The sequence below is a fragment of the Onychomys torridus genome, chromosome 22 (assembly GCF_903995425.1).
Source record: "Onychomys torridus chromosome 22, mOncTor1.1, whole genome shotgun sequence".
Classification (NCBI taxonomy): Eukaryota; Metazoa; Chordata; class Mammalia; order Rodentia; family Cricetidae; genus Onychomys; species Onychomys torridus.
The window spans coordinates 31,102,385-31,125,696 of NC_050464.1; the positions used below are offsets into that span (position 1 = coordinate 31,102,385).

At 47.5% G+C, this 23,312-nt stretch overlaps 1 protein-coding gene across 1 annotated transcript in view; it reads right to left on the reverse strand.

Moving 5' to 3' along the window:
* Window positions 1–485: 485 nt before the first annotated feature.
* The window catches only part of LOC118572475 (BRCA1 associated protein), a 33,733-nt gene continuing 10,906 nt past the window's right edge, over window positions 486–23,312 (reverse strand). The window contains exons 5-12 of the mRNA XM_036172131.1: window positions 20,445–20,558; window positions 17,823–17,971; window positions 14,040–14,115; window positions 13,355–13,493; window positions 12,592–12,701; window positions 8,786–8,875; window positions 4,935–5,038; window positions 486–2,760 (exon numbers count right to left, since the gene is read on the reverse strand). Coding sequence (XP_036028024.1) covers window positions 2,403–2,760; window positions 4,935–5,038; window positions 8,786–8,875; window positions 12,592–12,701; window positions 13,355–13,493; window positions 14,040–14,115; window positions 17,823–17,971; window positions 20,445–20,558 — 1,140 coding nt within the window. The 3' untranslated portion in view covers window positions 486–2,402. The remainder of the gene's footprint in view (window positions 2,761–4,934; window positions 5,039–8,785; window positions 8,876–12,591; window positions 12,702–13,354; window positions 13,494–14,039; window positions 14,116–17,822; window positions 17,972–20,444; window positions 20,559–23,312) is intronic.

Sequence of the window (23,312 nt, forward strand, 5' to 3'; positions counted from 1 at the left end):
CTGTCTAGAAAAAAAAAGTTTTCATGGGGCTGGACAGATGGCTCAGTGGTTATAAGCACTGGCTGCCCTTTCAGAGGACAGGGTTTAATTCCCAGCACCCACATGGCAGCCCACAGCTGTTTTGTAACTTCAGTTCTAGGGGACCTGACGCTTTCACACAGATATGCATGTAGGCAAAACACCAATGCCAATGCACATAAAGTAAAAATAAATTATTAAAGGAAAGTTTTCATTTCACTGGGTAGGCAGGCAGATCTTTGAGCTGGAGTCTAGCCTGTTCCAGAGTTCCAGGATAGCCGGGGCTACACAGAGAAACCCTGTCTTGAAAAACAAACAAGGGCTGGAGAGATGGCTCAGAGGTTAACAGCACCGACTGTTCTTCCAGAGGACCCGAGTTCAATTCCCAGCACCCACATGGTGGCTCACAACCATCTGTAATGAGATCTGCCCTCTTCTGTGTACATAATAAATAAATTAATCTTAAAACAAAGAAAAACAAACAAACAAACAAGCAGGCCACCGACACCCTTAGATACACGCTCCCAAGCAATGTCATAGATGCAAATTTCACACAGGGAGGAATCATCTCTGGTTGTTTTAGTAAGAGTTCATCAGTCAAGGGAGCGTGGGAAAGCGAGTTTCATCTTTGTTCTGAAGAACACACTAACAGCTCCATCTTGTAGAATGTCAGATTCAAACATAACTCTTTGACCTTTTAAAATAACATTTTATTTACACATCTTGATTTTTTGTTTTCCTGGAACATTTTTTTAAGACCTTCAAGTAGTTTGGAAACCTCTGCCCATCTGCTGCTTCCTCTGGCCACAGCCTTCCCGGGCATTCTCCCGGACCTGTGCTGGGAAGTGCGGCTCTCTTCGGGGTGGCAGGGCGGCTTGGTGGATTGTAATGAAATGAGGAGCCAGCTTTGGAAACTACTTCTGGTTCTCTTAATTAGCATGCTACCACCCACCCCGGCTTCTGCAAGGTCAGATGTACAAGACCAGTGGGGCTGAGACTGGAACTGTAGCACAGTAAAATTTGCTCTAGATAAAGTGGAAGCTCTGTGAGAGGTGGATCTGCTCCTGCCCTGGCTCCAGGTGCCTGTGCAGCTCAGGCCTGAGGGTCTGGAGAGCTGGTCTGCCCTCAGGAAGAGCCACGTAGGTCTGAGTACACTCATTCTGTTGTCACAGGTGTGGTTTTGGGAAATGCCACAGAGCATTCCACAGAACTGGACAGTGGTCAGCAACACAGGCAACACTGTGACAGCACGTCGAACGTTCAGGCCAAAGGGCGAGGTCCAGTCGGGAAAAGAAAGAAAACAGTCCTAAGTGGGACATTTCAAACCTTTGGCTGATGATAAAGCAGAAAATTAAACTGAGCTACACACTGCTGTCCTAACTGCCCAGGCTCTTCTAGAAGCCAATTCCCAACATGGTGTCCCTCAGCTCTGCTCAATTACTATGCTACTAGGTATCTGATGTTCCTGATTCTAGAGAGAGGCACACAACACCTCTGTTGGTCACAGTAAGTATCATATGGCTGTTTGATATGCCGCAGCCAGGGTCTGGAGTAAGAGGCAGCCTTTGCTTATATCCTAAAAGTGAAACTCAAAATCTGCCCACGCTCCCTCCAGCTGCGACCTGAACATGAGCCTGGCCCGGAAATGGCCAGTATACACCGACCCCAGCAACACACATCAGCTTGTCAGAGACCTCTCTCCAGGCTTGCCTCTTGCTGACTCCTGCTAGATGGAGGACATTCTCAGTTACCTGAGCCCAGGAGAGCCAGGAAGGCTTTTCTTATTGGACAGAGCAGTCACCATCTCCCCTACACTGGGTCTACTCCATCTGCCCAGTTCCTTGTTTTTCCTGCCCTCAAGCCAGGCAAGATGGTGCTGAGGACAAGCCCGGGACTGGTTACAATCTAGCCTCTTCTTGGTGACAGTCAAGCAGCTCTTCCAACCCCACAGAGGAAGGAGGGATGGCAGGAGAGGAGACACTCTGCAGTGGGCAGCAGGCTCCTCTCCTGGAGGCAGGTGCTGTGCTTTAGTGCTAGGTACTGCTGCCTCTGAGGTCACGTCATGTCATCAACCTACCCTGGAACTCAACTGTAAAAGTGTTCCAACTGAATAAATACAACGGAAAACCACACAAGACGGGGGGGCCACTCAGCTGGAAGGCAGAATGGCCATGAGGTGTCTGAGGTCTGAGACTCACCACCTGGGGAAGCGCTGCCAATGCCACCCTCTCTCAGTCTCCTCACATCACACAAATGAAGGAGCCACACGACCGACCGCAGTTCGTCCTCAGGCATACTTATTAGGGCCCACCCTCCCACTCAGCAAAGGTCCCAGCACACCCTGCTGCAGGGCCCAGGAGGTCTCAGGGACAAGTCTCTGAAGGTCACTTGCCCCTCTTGCTGCGGCCCTTCCTGGACGGCAGCTTCCCACCGGCCCCTGAAGAGGGCGGGTTGGGGGCCGAGGGGATGTTGATCTGCCCTTCTTGGATCTCCTGCCGCGTCTCGGCAGGCAGGTGGCTGATCTGCTGCTGCGTCTCCAGGTAGAACATGACATCGCGCAGCTGTTCCTGGATCTCAGTGATCTGCAGGTCCTTCTGGTCACAGGTCTCCTTCAGCAGCCTCTCCTCTTCCTTCAGCCTGTTCTGCAGCAGCAGCTGGTTGGCTCGCAGACACTTGTTTAGCTCCTGCTCCTCCTGCAGCTCCGTGCTGAGCTTGGCCACTCTGGTGTTCAGCTGTGTGCACCTGGGGCGAAGCAGCGGGAGACAGAGCTAGCCTCACCTGCTCCATGTCCCTTTCTGCTCCGGGACCTTGGAAGCCAGTAGGGCAGGCCCCTCCCTGCTGAGCTCAGCAGCAACTCTGTCAGAGACATGGCCATGAGGAGGAAGCCACGGGAGGTGGCATCCTCTGAGACAAGTGCTCTGACCTCATGAGGTGCTGAAGGAGGGAAGGGGTCAGGAGTGGGGGTGCTCTCCTCAATGCTCACTCCTAAGTGGAGAATTACACTGAGGGGAGAATCGAGACACTGGATATAGCAGGTGCCATTTTATGTATCAAAATGCCAAAGAAGGCAGGTATGGCGGCTCCAGCCGGTAATCCTAGCACTCAGAAAGCTGAGGCAGGAGCAGTATTTGAATTCAGGCACACAGGGGCTGGAGAGATAGCTCAATGGTTTAAGAGCACTGGCTGCTCTTCCAGAGGACCCAGGTTCAATTCCCAGCACCCACATGGCAGCTCACAACTGTCTGTAACTCTGGTTCTAGAGGATCCAACACCCTTTCACAGAATACATGCAAGCAAAACACCAATGAACAGAAAATAAAAATAAATAAATTAAAAAAATAAATAACTCAGGGCTACAACACACGAGTCCATCCATCTCCAAAGACCAAACCAAAGCTTGGCATACACCTTTTAATCCCAGCACTCGAGAGGCAGAGGCAGGATCTCTGTGAGTTCCAGGCCAGCCTGGTCTACAGAGTGAACTTCAGGTTAGCCAGGGCTACACAGTGAGACCCTGTCTGAAAATCAAAACAAACCACCAAGATGTGGAACAGTAAAAGAGGACAGCCAATGTTGACCTCTGGCCTTCATAGGGTCCCCTCCAACATGTGCACACATGTGCACATAGGTATACACAGACACAGAAACACTCACAAACGGCAAGTTTTGTATTATATAATTGTCCACAATTAAAGAGAAACATTAGGACAGCACTTTCGGGGCAGAAACAGGGGTATCTCTGTGAGATGGAGGCCAGCCTGGTCTACATAGTAAGACCGTATCTTTCTTTCTTTCTTTTTTTTTTTTTTTTTTTTTGTGTGTGTGAGCTGAGGATCGAACCCAGGGCCTTGCGCTTGCTAGGCAAGTGCTCTACCACTGAGCTAAATCCCCAACCCCGTAAGACCCTATCTTGAGGATTGGAGAGATGGCTCAGAGATTAAGAGCACTGGCTGCTCTTCCAGACGACCTGAGTTCAATTCCCAGCACCCACATGGTGGCTCACAACTGTCTATAATGAGATCTGGTGCCCTCTTCTGGCCTGCAGGGACACATGCAGACAGAACACCATATACATGATAAATAAAATCTGTTTTTTAAAAAGAGAGAAATAACACTAAGGACCAAGCATCCCTCTTAAAGCACCTTTATGTACTATACTGTATGGTCACAGAAACAGTCTAGTCACCTCTACAGTGTAACTAAAACCAGGGAGGCAATCTTACCTCTTCAGTGCTCAGGATCAAACCCAGGCCCTTGTGCATGTTGGGAAGATGCTTTGCCACTGCCACCAGGAACACCCCACCCCAACTGCAGCAGCGAGGAGTGTTCTTGTCATGCTGGTCATGGCTTTGTACTCCATGCTTGGCATCGTTAGCCTTTAGTACAGTCCAAGGGAGAACCTGGGACATGGGCTTAGACAAAACCTCTTTCCTAACTGCCAGCTCTCAGCCAGGATGGCTCTCAGAAACTGCAGGCGGAAATGGAAGCCATCTGCACACATGATAAGCACTCGGACTGCAGGAGTGCAGGGTTCCACCCGGCATCTTCTTCCTCAAGTGGAACACCAACTGCACCTTTTTCAGTTTTACATTTATTTCCCGAATGTGTGTGCACACATGTGCCAAGGTGCACATGTGGAGGTCTGAGGGCCACAAGTATGGGAGTCAGTTCTTTCCTTTTACCATGTGAGTCTTGGGATCAAATAGATGTTGTCAGGCTTGGTAGCTGAGCCATCTTGCTAGCCTCTAAGTACACAATGAGAAGTCACTGTAAGTCTGCTCCAACTATAAAGAAATCCCTGAAAACCTACATGATGTACATGCTCAATACGGGGTGTGGCCAAGGAAGCAAAGGCGCTTGCTTCTCTTGTAAGAGCCCGGTGGCATGTGTGGTGCCAACAACTGAGGGATACCTACTTTCTTTCCACAGACTGCTTCTCCTTCAGGAGGTCACTGAGCCTGAGCTCCAGGCTGTCACACTTCTCGATGGTCTCTTTAAACTTGGTCTTCATGTTGTTAATCTGAAAGTGCACATGGAGGTCAGGCAAAATCATAGTTCTTGCAACACTACCACTCCCTCCCCCACCCACCCGCCTCTGTATCCAGGACAACCCAAACTCAGACAGTCAAGGTGAGCCACTTGGAAGAAAGTGTGACAAAAAATTGTGAAAAACTGAGAGAAAGACTTTCTTCTAGGATAAACAAGGACCAGGAGCTGTCAAGATGCACAGGGAAGCTATCGAACAAACAAGGGCAATCCAGGCTTTGGAAGAGGGGAAGGGGTGCCCAAGGCAGCAGCAGAGCCTCTCATTATTAACCAACAGCCCCTGTTCCTCCAGAGCACATTCCTGAAGTCATCTCCAAGAGGTCATCAAGGGCTGGGCTGCTCCCTCCCACCTGCTACTGTTGCAGCACTTAGGAGGCTAAGACAGGAAGACGCCAAAAATACTCTGGGGACACAGTGAGTCTCAGGCCATCCTTAGGCATAGAAGGAGATGCTGTCTCAATAAACCCAATGACTCAAAAACAAATGAAAACCGTGAGACTGGATTCTACTAGTTTGGTTTTCTTTTGTCCTCCAACTTACTGCTGTTGTGCCATGAAGCCGTATGAACTGCATGTTTGTGTGGGGTCAGTCTATAAGGCAATATAGAGAGAACTAATTCATACTTCAGAGAATTAGAAAGAATGCAAGTACTGGATGATATGTAGGTCAGGCAAAAGCAGTCCTACCAAGAGCCCACCAGAGTCTAGCTAGGGGAACATGGGACTGACCCACATGTGACGAGCTGCAGAGCTGGGAGCTGCCTCAACTCCAAGTTTTAGAAACTGAGAGAAGATGATTGGAGCAGGGAAGTAGAGAGGCAGGGTTGCTAAGCACCAGCATGTTCGTGCACACACACAACAGACAAGACAGACACACACACACACTATAGATACACATGCACACACAACAGAAACAAGCTTCACAAAATAATAGATGTAGTACACTTTACTCCTACATCTACCATATTCTATGTAATAAAATGCCAGTTATGATCTATCAAACTGATTTTTATAGTTTATAACTGAAAGACATATGGATTTAAATGGAGCTAAAAATCTGAAATGATGTACCTTCAGGGGTCCCATTTATGCCCACTGCCTGTGTATTCTCTATACTCAGCTCCATGAAAACCAAAAGCACACAAGGGCTGGAGAGATGGCTCAGTGGCTAAGAGCATTGGCTGCTCTTCTAGAGGACTGGGGTTCAATTCCCATAACAACTGTCAGTAACTCCAGTTCCCGGGGATTTGATGCCCTCTTCTGACCTCTCTAGACATCAGTTAAACACACACACACACACACACCACACACACACAACCTCTTCTGACCTCTCTAGACATCAGTTAAACACACACACACACACACACACACACACACACACACACACACACCACACACACACAACCTCTTCTGACCTCTCTAGACATCAGTTAAACACACACACACACACACACACACACACACACACACACACACACGGTCAAAACACTCATACATAAAAAACTAAAATAAATCATTTTTTTCTCTTCTTTTTGTTTTTTGAGACAGAGTTTCTCTGTGTAGCCCTGGCTGTCCTAGAACTCACTCTGTAAACCAGGCAGGCCTCAAACTCAGATATCCGCCTGCCTCTGCCCCTGAGTGCTGGGATTAAAGGTGTGTGCCACCACTGCCTAGCTAAAATAAATTACATTTCAAAAAAGAGAAAGAAAGCCAAGAACTTTCACATGGCTCTGAGTGGCTGCTCCTATATCTGTGACAGGCTGAAATAAATCACACTCCCTCAAGTCTACAAGTGACCTGCAGGTTTCAGGCTTGGCTTACCACCCCCTCCCCCAGCCCCACCACCTCCATGAATGTGTTATGAGGCCCACGAGTGAGAACCTGTCACTGTCCCCCTGCATGCTCTACTGCTTGGGGTGCAAATGGACAGAATGCCAGTCACAAAAGGACACTGCAGGACAAAAGGCTTGCATCAGCCATGAACTTATGGACAAATGACATCTGTCATTAGAAAACAAAGGCATCCTTTTCAAGTGCTGTAAGCTTTCACTGGGAGCTGCCCTGGCTCCAGCTCACTCCGACCTGAAAGCAAATTCCTTGGGGCTTCTCTTCCCCAGCCCTGACTTGCTTTTGCTGGCATATCTTAGAGAATGTGGCTAATCCTGAGGAATCACACCAGGCAGCGAGGATTCTGAGCTCAGCTCGCTAGGGTCTGTGTGAGACAATTTGGGTGGTCGGTCATGCTGGTAAAGCCACCAAAAAGCCATTAGTGAAGCTGCAGCAGCAACCGCCTGGGGAGTCCACGATGGGAGTGGCAGCTCCCTGCTCTGCTCCCGGTATGGCAATCATGCCCTATTCAGGGCAGAAAGGCCAGTGTCCTCTAGGGCCCCTGCACTGGCACTTCCACTGTCTGGAAGGCTGCAGCAAGAATTTCATCCATGACTTTTAACTAAAGATCATGCCAAAGCCTGAGCCAAACACTGGCTGTTTGAAAAGCCAATTCGTACTGTTGCTGGGGCCCAGGGGGGTGGGGCTAAGTCACCAGTTGGGACATTTAGAAAATTAAAAGACCTCACATACTGTTAAGAGAAGCAGCTGCTGGAGATCTCACACACACAAGCCCCAGGTGCAGCTGTATTCAAACTGTCTTCTCTGGAACGCTCAAGGTTCCTGAATGTGCTACAAACTAGGAGGAAATCAAGCACGCAGAGCGCAGGCCTTCTACATAGGTTTCTGCAAAAATCACATCACTTTCTCTGTGTTGAAATCTAAAACCAAACCAAATCCACAAAAAACCTTGCTAACTAAGAGCACTGTCTCTCCTTGCAGGAAGGGCACCTTGGTTGAGTTCCTAGCACCCACTGTAGTTTACAACCACAAGTAACTTCAGTTCGAGGGGGGCTTATGTCCTCTTCTCGTCTCCAAAGGCACTGTACACACAGACACACAATCAAACATTCATCCCCCCCCCCCCCCCCAGACAGGGTTTCTCTGTGAAACAGTCCTGGCTGTCCTGGAACTCACTCTGTAGACCAAGTGGCCTTGAACTCACAGAGATCCACCTGCCTCTGCTTCCTGAGCACTGGGACTAAAGGTGTGCGCCACCACCGTCTAGCCAATCAAACACTCATACACATAAAAGCAAAATAAATATTCAAAAAATTAAAACAAACAAACAAACAAAAGGGCTATGTGGCCTCAAACTACTGGGCTGAAACAATCCTCCTGCCTCTGCCCTGTGAGTAGCCAGAGCTACAGGCTTAGGTCACTATGCATGGCACATTTAAGGGATCACTTAGTTAAAATGTAACTGCAACCAGGAATCAGTCATTATCCATTTCTGCCTAATTTATTTCCCTCGGTTTACAAAGCCTCATAACTCCACACCAGCTCCCAAAGGCAACGTTCCCAAGCTGATGTGCCAGCAGCTGACCCATGCTGCAAAACCTAGTGAACACACTTCTATGGATTTTGGGTTATACAGGAGAATCCTTGCCTGAGGACACTGGCAGGGAGCAGCAGGCTAGGCAGTCACCATTTTATGATCTTAGTGAGACTGTGTGAAGCGCTAGCTCTGACTGAGGTGAAATACAAATTATCAAGACCCTTAAGTCTACCATATTTTTAGAGAAAAAACAGTTCTCTCCCCATCGCCACCCAGCGAAGATTCTGACAACCCCTTTCCCAGTCCTTTGCCCTCTCCCACTGGGTCAGACACTCACCTCCTCTGCCGTGTCCTTCTCTATGCGAACAATCTTGTTTTCCCAGTATATCCGCTGCGACTCCAGCTGGCTTGTCAGTAAGTATGAGTACTAGAAGCAGAACAACAGCCAGATGTGAGCCACCACTGATACTGAAACCCTGTCAATATGACCCATGACAGATGTGAGCCATCACCGATACTGAAACCCCGTGAGTGACCCAGGACAGCCGGTAGAACTGTGTGCAGAGTCAAGGTCTCTACAGGCACAGTGCTGCTCCTATACTCACAACAAAACCGACTGAAGTTAGAAAACTCATATAAGACAAACAAACAAAACAAAACAGCTGCTGGGCCGTGGTGGTTGAATCCCAACACTCCAGGCTAGCCAGGACTACACAGTCATTCTTAGAAGAACGAGAGAGAGAGAGAGAGAGAGAGAGAGAGAGAGAGAGAGAGAGAGAGAATGGAGACATGGTTTTGTGTGTTGCCCAAACTGCCTCACACTTGAGGCACTGGCTACTTTCCAACCTTATCAGCTGATATGGGACTTGAGGCTTATACTCCCATGTTAGGCTCATCAGAATCTGTTACACTTGGGTTCAATCCAGGTCAACAGGCACTGGGCCAGAGGTACAGAGTGGATCTTACAATCTAGCTGGGAAAAATCCAAGAATCCAAATTACATATATATAGTTGTTGTTATTTTTTGTTTTGTTTTGTTTTTGAGACAGGGTTTCTCTGTGTCCTGGTTGTCCTGGAACTTGTGCTGTAGACTAGGCTGGCCTTGAACTCACAGAGATCCGCTTACCTCTGCTCATCTCTGTCTCCTGAGTGCTGGGATTAAAGGTATGCACCACTATGCCCAGCTTACTTTTATGTTTTTATAATGCTGTATATGTGTTCTATTCATGGCACTGTCTACTTTAGTTTTGAGACAGGGTCTCTCACTGACCTAGAACTTGCCAAGTAGGCTAGGCCAGCTGGCCAGTGGGTCCCAGGGATCTATCTGTGTCCATCTCCTCAGTAGCAGGATTACGTCCTTGTACTACCACTTCCACTTTGTAAAAACTTCAGGTTCTGGGGACTGAACTCAGGTCCTCATGTCGGCATGGCAAGCACCTTGACAGACTGAGCTGTCTTTCTAGCCTTTTTGTGGTTTTGTTTTTGTTTTTTAATTTATGTGTATTGGTGTTTTGTGTGTGTGAGAGTGGTGGATCCCCTGGAACAGGAGTTATAGACAGTTGTGAGCTGCCATGTGGGTGCTGGGAATTGAACCTGGGTCCTCTGGAAAAACAGCCAGTGCTCTTAACTGCTGAGCCATCTCTTTAGCCCATCTGTCTTAGAGTGAAGAGACACCATGACCACAGCAACTATTAAGGAAAACATTTAATTGAGGTGGTGGTTTATAGTTCAGAGGTTCAGTCCATCATCATCACAGGAGAGGGCATGGCAGTGTACAGGCAGACATGGTGTTGGCTACATCGTGATCAGCAGGCAATAGGAAGTGGACTGTCTCACTGAGTGTGGCTTGAGCATAAATCAGACCTCAAAGCCCACCTCCACAGTGACACATTTTCTCGAACAAGACCATACCTAATCCATCAAAGCCACACCTCCTAATAGTGACACTCCCTTTGGGATCATTTTCTTTCAGCCCCCCACACCAGGCCTTTTTGTCTTTTTGATACAGGGTCTCATATACCCCAGACTGGCCTCAAAAGTCCAGGACAGCCTTGAGCTCTTTTTTTTTATTTAAATTTTTTTTCTTTTTTCCAAGACAGGGTTTCTCTGTAGCTTTGGAGCCTGTCCTGGACTACCTCTATAGATCAGGCTGGCCTCAAATTCATAGAGATCCACCTGCCTTTGCCTCCCGAGTGCTGGGATTACAGGCATGTGCTCTTGATCTTCCTACCTTTACCTCTTTAGTGTGAATGCACATTTATACAAACTTATTCTAGTCTAGACATTTTTAAAAATGGAGGCTTTGAATTTATATAAAATTCGGGGCTAGAGTGGTAGCTTAGTGGTAAAATATGGGCTTAGCATGTGTGAGACTCTGGGTTCCACACAGAGCACCCTCCCCACATGTAACTCTAACCAACTCCTCTATCTCAGCACCCTTAGGGAAGTGTCCCTTCTGCACCCCCATTGGCAGCACTCACAACAGTAGTACTGATTGGAAGGTTTACTCACAGACCACCCTGACTAGACTGTGAACTCTCGAAATGAGGACTGTATTTGGTCTCTGTATCTCCAGTGCTACATGGTGGCATGAGCCCACAGTACCGTGTGGCCACAGGTAGAGAAGGATGGTGGGCTGCAGTAGAGCCGCTAGGACTTCTGGGAGGAGATGAGATTCAGAGGCTGTTGACAGTCATGAGACCAGCTCAGGGCCTCTTCATCTCAAAGGACAACAAAATGCTGGGTGTGGACACAGCAGGATGGGGCCATGGGTGTTCAGATCTGGAGGCAAGGCCAGGTGTGGTGGTGTGTCTGAATAAGCCAGCCTAGCCTACATAGTGAGTTTTAGAACAACCACAGCCTGGTAAAAGCTGGATAAGTCTCTTACCAACTGAGGTACAACCTTACCCTGACAAGCTATTTCTTAAATATAAAATGTGGATGGCACCATTACTCAGAGTTCATATGGAAGAGATACTTATTCTAAAGACTTAATGTCAAGGGTTTGATCATTTCTGTAAATATATTAATTTATTAAGAATACAAGCCTTACTGAAGGCCACTTTTCTAAATTTATCAGAACTATAAAGTCCACAAATGAGGGGCTGGAGAGATGGCTCAGTGGATAAGCGCACTGGCTGCTCTTCCAGAGGACCCAGGTTCAATCTCCAGCATCCACAAATGGCTCACAACATCTATAATTCCAGTTCCAGGGCATCTGAGGCCCACTTCTGGGCTTCTCAGGCAACAAGCATGCATGTAGTACGGACATACCTGCAGACATAACACTCACACACATAAAATGAAAAAAATAAGAGTCTACTAATGCGCCAATCTCCAAACATCCATTTCTTCTCATAGTCAGGGGTTTGGATTAGTTTTCCTGCTTAAACTTTTTTTTTTTAATTTACATAAAATAGACAGGAGGATCATTAGTCTGCGGTCAGTCAGGGAGTACTTGACAAGACCCTGTCCTAAACCAAACCAAACCCACTGATCAGTGGTGGCGCACACCTTTAATCCCAGCACTCATGCAAACCCCACCCACAGGAAACAACAAAACGTCACAACCACATGAGGACACCACAGGACGCTCTGTGTGTGTGTCCAACAGTTCTGTGGGAGGACTGTCTGCAGCAGACAGGGTTTTCACCGCACAGAAGAAAACTGAGTGTGCTAAATGTGCTGTTTCTTCAAACACATCAACTCAGAAATGGCTTTAACCATGAGCCCCAACTCACAAAGCACACACTAAACACACTGCTGCGCACAGACACCTCTAGGGAGGAAGGGCGCTGCCGGGGTCCACTCTGACCAAGTCTACTGCTCCCAGCTTCTGTGGAGTCACTGACAGTAACATCCTACCTTTCGGCTTTATTGCTGCTGCAGAAGATGACCTGAATTGCCTTAACTAATGAACCAGAACCCAAGACGACCAGGAACATCACACTAAAAACAGTGAGGCATAAGGAAGCTTAACTTTCCAAACAGAAACATTTTAGAAATTCTTCAAAGAAATGACAGACTTGAAAAAAATAAATTTCCACACAGGGCAGACTGTATTAAAAGGTCAAATCACCTTTCTCCAGAGAACGGAAAAAAGCAGCAATAGCAGTTGCTAGGCGACAGCTTACAGCATCTCACCTCTAACTGTAAGGCGTCTATCTTCTCTTCCTGGCAGGTGTCACCCTCACACTCGTACTGAACGATCTTTCCATCCGTCTTGCTCGCAACCAGTCGATGGACATAATTATCTAAGACAGAAGAGTTGGCCAGAAGTGGCTTCTTAGGAATGAAAAGTTCTCTGCTCTTAACTCTGAGACATTTTTGTTTTTAGAAATTTAAATTAAGCGTGGTTGCACAGGCCTTTAATCTTAGCACTTGGGAGGTAGAGGCAGAACTCTGTGAATTTGAGGCCAGCCTGGTCTACAAAGAGAGTTTCAGGAAAGCCAGGGCTGTTAGAGAAACCCTGTGTGTGGGGGGGGTGGGGGGGGGGGGTGGGGGAGAACTCTAAATTAAATGATGTATGATTTTTCTTTGTGGTGGCGCATGCCTTTAATCCCAGCACTCGGGAGGCAGAGCCAGGCAGATCTCTGTGAGTTCGAGGTCAGCCTGGGCTACAAAGTGAGCTCCAGGAAAGGTGCAAAGCTACATAGAGAAACCCTGTCTCAGAAAAACCAAAAAAAAAAAAAAAAAAAAAAAAGGGTCAAATTATTTAAACTTTAGAAAGTGAGAGAGGTCGAGAACAGACATCTAAACTCTCTCTGTAACTCTCGATCCCTAAGCATGGCACCCTTAGGGATAACCATGCAATCTGAGTTTGCCTAGCTGTCAAGAGATGACATTTCACGCTGTGAGGGGGTTTCCACAGCAAAGAATCCAAATTAGAAACCCATCACGCACTCACCTCCAGCATAGTCCCAGACCCGATGGTTGGTAAGCTGCATGGCATACGTGTGCTGAGTTTCCTCAAAGTGCTTGTAAGCATGCCGACTTACATACCGTCCACATCCTATGTGGCCACATATTAAACAAATCCAGAGGTTCTGCCAAGAGAAGACAGCTGAATTAGTGATGGGGGAGGGGAGGCATGTGACCTGGCTCACATGGCTTAGAAAATAGATGACTCAGGATTGGTTTCCACAGCCTTCTAAATATGAAGGTTCTAAAACCCAACCTTCCAGGGCCCTTATTGGTCTACCATTTCCCCTCTCTGGCTTCTGTAGAGTCTGAAGTGCAGATTCACAAGTGATTGGCAGGCATCTCAGTCTCTTAAAGAATCTGAGCTAGAGAGATGGCTCAGCACTGGCTGTTCTTCCAGAGGATCTGAGTTCAATCCCAGTACTCGCAAGGTAGCTCACAACTGTCTGTAACTCCAGTTCCAGGGGCTACAACACCCTCACACAACATGCAGGCAAAACATCAGTGCACATAAAACAAAAACAAATAAGTTATTAAAAAAGAATCTGTGTGCTTACACACTTGAGTACAGATAAAAAAGAATTAGTCCGCGAAGAATCTAAGCTGCACTGGGCAGAAGAAAATCCCAGACCATGAAAGCTTCTCATTATCCCGTCACCAGCAGTACTTACTTCCTGGACACCACACTCAAAACACTTGTTTTCTTCCACTGGCTCTGGCGTTTGACAGTATCGGCAAACAGGACACCTGTCCAGCACACAAAAGATAAGGCTGAGATTATATACGGATGTCGAAACCTGGACTATAAACCCTCCCTTCTCGATGCTTTTTCTCTCTTTTTAAAAATTTATTTACTTAACTGAGATGGGATTGTTATGTGATATACATAATCAACAAATATTTTTGCGTTCTGCCTGCATATATCCCTGCAGGCCAGAAGAGGGTGCCAGGTCTAATTACAGATGGTTGTGAGCCACCATGTCGGGGTTGGGAATTGAACTCAGGACCTCTGGAAGAGCAGCCAGTGCTCTTAACCTCTGAGCCATCTCTCCAGCCCTGACTCCTGAGTTTTTATTGATAAAGAATAATTAGATAAATGCATCACAGGATCTCACTATATAGTCCTGGCTAGCCCGGAGCTGGCTATGTAGACCAGGTTAATGTTCAACTCACAGAGAGAACTGCTTGTCTCTGATCCCAAGTGCTGAGACTCAAGGTTTAAGCTACTACACCCAGCCATTTATTTATTTATTTATTTGTTTGTTTGTTTGTTTGTTTGTTTGTTTTTTGGAGACAGGGTCTCACTATGTAGCCCTGGCTGACCTGGAAATTTGCTATGCAGACCAGGTGGCCTAGAACTTACAGAGATCTGCCTGCCTCTGCTTCTTGAGTGCTGGAGTTAAATGCATTTGCAACTGTACCTTGCGCCCAGCCAATTAAAAAAAAAAAAGCTTTATTTTTATTTGTATGTGTGTGCCCACCAAGAGCACAAGAGAGGGCATCAGATCCCCTGGAGCTGGAGTTACAAGTGGCTATGAATAGCCCAGTGTGGGTATTAGGAACCTAACCTGGGTCTTCAGCAAGAGCAACCAGTGTACTTAACTGCTGAGCCACCTTTCAAACATACACATGACACCCCTCCCTGCTCAGGTAGTCCAGTCTGAAGATGACCTTTAACTCCTGATCCTCCTGCCTCCACCTCCCACGTGTTAGTATTACAAGTGTGTGCCACCATGTTCAACTGGGGTAACCCTTTTTTATTATACTCAAGATGAAGTGATATTCAATACTGGTCATCAATATATTTTGTTTGATGGGTTAACGTGACAGCAAGTGATACAGTTGTAGTTGATTGAACTGCCACCAAGAATGTAGCAAGCATCCATTTACTCTTTGGCCAGGTCATGAAGAGCAAGGAAAAGGTGAAGCATGCAGAAGGCCAACGTCCTGCCCTGGCAAGGAGGGAGCTAAAGGGCCATCTGACTTCTTTGGTGTTGAAGATGGGCAGGTGCAGTGAGCATGCCTGTAGGGCCAGGACTCAGGAAAGGGGCAGGAGAAAGGCAGGAAAACCACATCAGCTCAAGGCTAGCCTTGGCTACACGAGTGCCAGATCAGCTGGGCTTACGTGATAAGGGCTTATTTCTGCTTCTAAAGATTTAATTTATGCGCGCTTGAGCTTTTTCTTTTTTTTTTTTGTGGTTTTTCAAGACAAGGTTTCTCTGTGTAGTTTTGGTGCCTGTCCTGGATCTCACTTGTAGCCCAGGCTGGCCTTGAACTCACTGAGATCAGCCTGGCTCTGCCTCCTGAGTGCTGGGAATAAAGGTGCCACCACCACCCATTGAGCATATTATATGCACCTTGGGAAGCAGTGCCGACGGAGGGCGGAAGAGACCATTGAATTCTCCTCCGGAACTAGAGTTACAGCCCGTTGTGAGCTGTTCAACACGGATGCTGGGAACCTAACCCGGGTCCCTGCAGAGCAGAAGTGCTTGTAACTGACAAGCATCTCTCCAGTTCCTGTTTGCTTCTGAAATAGGCCTCATGTAGCCTAGGCTAGCCTCCACCTTTCTATGCAGCCAAGCGTGACCTGAACTTGGCCCTCCAGCCTTCAGTTCCCTAGTACTGGGATGCACCCTACATCTGGTTTAGGCAGTGCTAGGAATGGGGCCCAGGGCTTCCTGGTTAGAGCTTGCCTAGCTTCCATGCTAGTCAGGGATTCACCAACTGAACTTTATCTCTGCACCTGAGACCTTGTTTCAATTAAAACGACAGACAGACAGGGACTGAGAGTTTAGTGGCAGAACTGTACTTAGCAAGGAGCGAGGGAGAGGGGAGAATGGGTAAAAAAGACAGGAGGAAGTCAGGGGAAGAGGGAGGAAAAGAGAAAAGGAGAAGGGAGGGGGAAAGAGAAAAACTGGGAAGTAGTGATAGATGGCTCCTGGAGGGCTGGAGATGGCTCAGAGGTTAAGATCACTGGTTGCTCTTCCAGAGGTCCTGAGTTCAATTCCCAGCACCCACATGGTGGCTCACAACCATCTGTAATGAGATCTGACATCCCCCTTTGGCATAAAGTCGATAGGTATACAGGGGCTTCCTGTGACCCTTCTGCCTGTGTGGTGGCTGTAGCAGACTGGACAGGAAAACTAATAGCAAATTCTAATTCTGACTAGGTCATGTACCAGAATCTAGGGAAAATACTCAAAACTCCTGTAGTGCACCGTCAGTACATTTCAACACCCCACACCATCTATGAAAACATCAAGTGTACTGAAGGATTGAAGCTCCTGCCAAAATCCAGCTGCCGTTGCCTCAGCCTCCTTGGAATTACAGGCGCGGCCACAGGGCTTGGCTTCCACTTCTTTATTGTGTGGGTGGGGCCGTTCTGTAGCCCAGCTGCCCTGAAACTCCTTCCCCTTTCCAACCCAAATTATGGAATTACAGGTGTGGCCACTTCAGCCTTTGAATCGACCTACTAAATTGTGTGGAGGTCAAAGAACAGTTCTGTGGAACTGGTGCTCTCTGTCTACCATGGGACCCCTGGGGATCAAACTCAGGCATCAGACTTGACATCAAGTGTCTTTACCCAGTGAGTCATCTTGCCAGCCCTAAGCTTCAACAATTTTTTTTTTTTTTTTTACCCTTTTCTTTCGCTTTTTCGAGACAAGGGTTTCTCTGTGTAGCCCTGGCTGTCCTGGAACTCACTCTGTAGAGCAGGCTGGCCTCGAACTCAGAGATCCACCTGACTTTGCCTCCTGAATGCTGGGATTAAAGTCAGGTGCCGCCCGACTCATTTTTATTCTGTGGGTGTCTGAAGGGTTGTTTCCCTGAAGCTGGAGTTACAAGCATTTGTAAGCTACCCAGTGCACCGGAACCCAAAACTGTCCTTTGCAACAACAGCGAGCACTCTTCGTTGCTAAGTCATCCTTCTCTCTAGCCCCCAAGCCTGTAACTTGTCATCCTCCTGACTCTACTACCCAATTCGCTGTGATCACAGGCTTGCAGGACTACAAGCAACTCGGTCTCCTGTGCCCCAGTTATGCATCTGTGCGGGTCTGTCAATACACGTATCTATGTGCCTGGAGGAGAGGACAACTTAAGGGGGACTGTTTCCTCCTCTCACCGGGTGGCTGTCCAGGACAAAGTCAGGTTGTCAGGTGTGGAAGCAAGAACCTTTACCTGCTGAGCCATCTTGTCAGCCCAGGGCATCGCTTCTTAGATGGCCCTACTGGGCCAGGACCCATGGTGTCCAGTCACAACACTGCACACTGTTCCCTCCTCATACCTGTGGAGGCTGTGCTCTCACATATAATCACACATTCTGGACGTGCAAGAACTGAGAGAAGGCAAGGAGAAACATCAAGATCTTGCCCCTATTGCAATCCCAGCTTTGCAGAGACTAGGAGTATTTGCTGATGGTTGTTTTGAATTCTGGGAAGGGCAGCCCCTGCACTCACGTGGTGTCATCCCAGCGCTGCAGACACTGGCTGTGGAAGCTGTGGTTGCATAGGGTGGTGAGGATGCCATTTACAGACTCGTCCATCCGCTCCAGACAGACCGTGCACTTGGGGAGTTCCGTCAGGTCCATCACAGGGAGGCTGGCGCCCTACAGGAAACATCTGGTTAAGCCCCACCCCTCATCCATCTTCTTTAAACAAGAGACTTCCTGTTGCTTTTATTGTTCATTTTTGGAGACAGAGTCCCACTACAGACCAGGATCACCTGGAACTCTTAGCAACCCTCCTGACTCAGCTTCACAAGGCCTACCCTTGCAAAGAGGTGTGAGCTGTATCTGGCATCTGCTGCTTTTTCTTTTAAAAGGAGATTTTTTTTTTTCCATGTGGCGGTGGTGGCACACGCCTTTAATCCCAGTACTCACGAGGCAAAGGCAGGCAGATCTCTGTGAGTTCAAGGCCAGCCTGGTCTACAGAGTGAGTTCCAGGACAGCCAGAGCAACACAAATAACCCGCCGCCCCCCCCAAAAAAAAAGGAAAAAAAAGAGATTTAAAGAAAAAAATTTTTTACATGTATAGGTGTCTTCCTTGCATGCATGTCTCATTACCACATATGTGCAGTGCCTATGGAGGCCAGAAGAGGGCATTAGGTCCTCTGGAACTGGAGTTACAGAGAGCTGTGAGCCACCCACCATGTGGGTGCTGGAAACTGAACTCAGACTCTCTGCAGGAGCAGCCAAAGCTCTTAACCTCTGACCCATCTCTCCAGCCCCTTTTAATCTTGCTTCTTATTTGTCTGTTTTGGAGGCAGGGTCTTGTTAACTCAGGCAGGCCTCAAGCTTCCTAAGTAGTTGACTATGACCTTGATGTCCTAATCCTCTTGCCATCACATTTTCAATTCTTAGAAACTAATTTATCTTATTCTTAGATGTCTGTGTCTGAGTGTATGTGTGTGCTCCGTGTGCATGCAGAAACCTGTCAATATCAGAAGGGACTGGAGTCACACGGGGTTGTGAGCTGCCATGGGGGTGCTAGGAACCTGAACCTGTGTCCTCTGGAAGAGCAGCCAGCATTCTTAACTGCTTCAGTCCCAAGTCTCTACTTTTTGTTGTTGTTGTTTTGTGTTGGTTTTTGGAGACAGGGTTTCTCTGTGTGGCTTTGGAGCCTTTCCTGGAACTCACTCTGTAGCCCAGGCTGGACTTGAACTCACAGACTCTGAGTGGTGGGATTAAAGGCCACCACAGCCCAGCTAAATTTGTATGTATGTATTTATATATTTACTTAGACAGCTCATGCTTGCACACATGCAAACATGCTATTTCCTACAAATGACCAAGGGAGCCATTATTACATAGGCTAGCCTCAGTCGGGATGGGGTGGGGAAGGTGGGAGGGCAAGGGTAGAGGGTAGGCTGTTCTGCTACAGATGAGAGCCAGAGCAAGTAGACAGCAAGACTGAACCTTAGCACTCAGGATGCAGAGGCAGGAAGTTCTCTATGAGTTCAAGGTCACCCTGGTCTACATAGTGAGTTCTAGGATAGCCAGGGCTAGCCACACAATGAGACCCTGCCTTAAAAAAAAAAAAAAAAAAAAAGGCTGAGCACGGTGGCGCATGCCTATAATCCCAGCACTCGGCAGGCAGAGGCAGGTGGATCTCTCTGAGTTCAAGGCCAGCCTGGGCTACAGAGTGAGTTTCAGAACAGGCAAGACTATATATAGAGAACTTGTTTAAAAGGGAAAAAAAAAAAACTAAACCCAAACTAAAACAAACAACAACAACAACAAACCAAACAAACAAAAACACAACAAACAAATAACCCAAATACAAAAAAATAGGAAGGAGATTAGGGTTAATATTTTGAACAAAAATGCTTCTTTCTGCTCCAAACAGTGTCCCACTGTTCTGGGACAGTCTCAACAGTGCAGATTCTTTGCTAAGTCTGAGCTGGGGACAGGTCTTGTTACATAGCCTAGGCTGGCTTCCAACTTGCCTCTCTTTCCTGAGTGCTGAGTATGTGCCACCACACCTGTTTTCTACATTTTCAAAATGAGATATAATTCTCCTTTTTTTTTTTTTGGAGACAGCGTTTCTCTGTGTAGCTTTGCACCTTTCCTGGAACTCGCTTTGGAGACCAGGCTGGCCTCAAACTCACAGAGATCCGCCTACCTCTGCTTCCCGAGTGGCTGGGATTAAAGACGTGCGCCACCACCGTGCGGCTTCCATTTTGTTTTTTTAAGCAGGGTCTTGCAATGTAGCACATGTTAGCTTTGAACTTGTCATACTACCTGTGAACCATGCTCCCCACCCGCATCCCCACCTCAGTCTCCGGAATGTTAAGATTCTCCATTTAAACCCAGTGGCTTTTAGAACAGCTACACCAAATGTTTTATCGTGCACAAAGCACACCATCTAATTTGTCAACATTCCTTTACCCCAAAAGAACCTCCACAACTGTTAGCTGGTCCCTCCCCATTCTGTTTTCTCCAGACTCCAGAACTGGTTTTCTGCCTCTCCTCTCAAGCTCCACAGTAAGGCCTTTCTGGAGGTCTCTACAAACACCTTGACAGTCGTTCCTACACCAGGCAGCAGCACTCCTCATGAGATCTAGGAAACCTTCACACTTACATCTTCAGATTTCAGCACTTCAGCCCTTTCCACGTAGACCAGCTGACAAACGTCATCTTCGATGGAGTTGAACTGGCGGCCATTGCATGCCATGTAGAAGCTATCAGCGTCGGTCTGTGCACACCAATGGGGAGAGACAAACATAAAGGGCGGTCACGGAAGATGCTCTCCCCACTCCCCCACATTTACAGTCAGAAAAGAAGGCAAAGTACAAGTGGCATGCCCTGGAGCCAGAGTCTACAGAGTTCTGCACCACTGTCTGCAGGCTTGGCCTCCAAGGCAGAAGGCACTGCTGTGTGCTGAGCAGAGCTGTGCACTGCTAACATTCAACCAGCCACAGCCAACACGTTCGCAGTAGCTCTTTCCACTCTAGTCATCATTTGTGTGGCAGTTGAGAGAAGAAACTTCTTACAATTCTGGAACTAAACATAACTGATGACAGTCACAGAACTCTTAAAAAACAAAAACCGGCCAAGTGGTGGTGGTGCACACCTTTAGTCCCAGGACTTGGGAGGCAGAGGCAGGTGGACCTCTGTGAGTTCAAGGCCAGCCTGGTCTACAGAGGGAGTTCCAGGACAGCCAGAGAAACCCTGCCTCAAACAAACCAACAAACAAAAGACCACACTAGCAGCCTTGTTAAAGAATAGGCCCAGTGGATGAAATCCAGCTCCTCTTCAGTAAACGGAATGAGAACCCCACAAGCTGGTTAGATGGACATCCCACCAGGAAGGTCCCACACAAGCCAGGGCTCCTAGTACAGGTCAAGGTGTCTGAACTAGTGCTGGAGAGATTGCTCAGCTGTTAAGAGCACTGGCTGCAGCCGGGTGGTGGCACACGCCTTTAATGCCAATACTTGGAAGGCAGAGGCAGGCGGATCTCTGTGAGTTCAAGGCCAGCCTAGGCTACAGAGTAAGTTCCAGGACAGGCTCCAAAACTACACAGAGAAACCCTGTCTCGAAAAACAAACAAACAAATAAAAAGTAAATAAGTAAGTAAATAAAATGAAATAAAATAAAAGAGCACTGGCTGCTCTCACAAAGGTCCAGGGTCCAGTTCCCCACATGGCAGTACACAAGCGTCTGTAACTCTAGCTCAGGAACTCTGAAGCCCTCTTCTAACCTCCACCAGCACCAGGCCCATACAGGGGACATACACATATATGCAATAAACACATACATATATAATTAAATAAATAAATTAAAAAAAAAAAAATTAGGCAGTGGTGGTGCATACTTTAATCCTAACACTAAAGATGCAGAGGCAGGCAAATCTATGAGTTAGAGGCCAGCCTGGTCTATAGTGGGAGTTCCAGGACAGCCAGGGCTACACAGAAAAACCCTGTCTCAAAAAAATAGAGGCCCAAGATGAACCTTTACACACTGAACTGTGTTCTGTTGTGGTGGAGTCTGGATAGAAGAGATAGATAGCAAGGTAAAAGCAAATCAAACCCCTGGCTCAGGCTTAGTGGAAAGCAACAAGACAACTCCATTTTTTTTTTGGGGGGGGGGTTGTTTGTTTGTTTGTTTGTTTTTGAGACAGGGTTTCTCTGTGTTACTCTGGCTGTCCTGGATCTCGCTCAAACTCACAGAGACCCATCTGCCTCTGTCTCCCGGAGTGCTGGGATTAAAGGCGTGCGCCACCACTGCCTGGCCTTCTTGAAAACAGTTTTTAATTCCACTCTAGTGATGTAATTGCATGGTGGATTCTTAACTTATTATTTTATGTATAAGGGTGTTTTGCCTGTATGTGTGTGTACCATGTGCCTGCAGTGGCTGGGGAAGCCAGAAGAGGGCTTCTGACCCGCAGTAACTGGTTGCCAGAAACTGAACCCAGATCTTCTCCAAGAGCAGTCAGTGTTCTTAACTGCTGAGCCCTCTCTAGCCTCACATTTTGGATTTTTGGTTATTTGCGCTTTCTTCATATAAGCCAGTGAACTGAGCCCTGAGAAAGGATGGTCAATTTTGATGTAGTTTTTCAGAGATGCGAAGCTGGCTGTGTAACAACTCTCTTTCACACTAAGAGGTCTCCCCATCCTCCAGGGCTGCTTCTGGAGACACTATTGGAGGAAGAGGTGCATTTCACATGCTGAGGTACTTCCTAAAGGAGCAGCCAGGCTAAGAGGAGGCTTGGCTCAACTTCTACAGTATATGGCGCTATCTGTAGCTGCTGGACAGGCAGAGGCCTGTGGCTCATGAGCTCTCTATGCTGTGGGTTTTTCTTTTTTTTTCATTTTTTCTGGAGCTGAGGATCGAACCCAAAGCCTTGTGCTTGCTAGGCAAGCGCTCTACCACTGAGCTAAATCCCCAACCCCTCATGAACTCTCTAAGTGCTTACCAAATGACAGGACTTCTCACAGAAGGGATAGGCGTAAGACTAAACTCAATGCACACTGGGCCCATTATTGTATTCTTGAGGGAACTGTTCATCTATTTCAAAAAATATATATACTTTTGAGGCCGTCAAAATGACTCAGTAGGTAAAAGTGCTCAGCATCCAGTCTGACATGAGTTCAATCCCTGTCACCCACATGGTAGAGCAACTCCTGCAAGCTATAATCTCATCTGCACATGCATACTGTGGAATGCTCTCAAGCATGTGCACATGCATGCATACACACCAACACAATTAAGTTATAAAGAGAGACTCAGGAGCTGAAGAGATGGCTCTGCAGTTAAGAGCCCATACTGCTCTACTGGAGTCCTGGGTTCATTCCAGCAGTTTACCAGATGGCTCACAACCAGCTGTAACTTAGCCTCCAGGAAACCCAATGCCGTCTTCTGGTCTTTGTAGGTACTGCATACACATGGCAAACAAAAATATTAAAAATTCAACTCTTTAATAAAAGAAACGTGCCGGTGGCAGCGACAC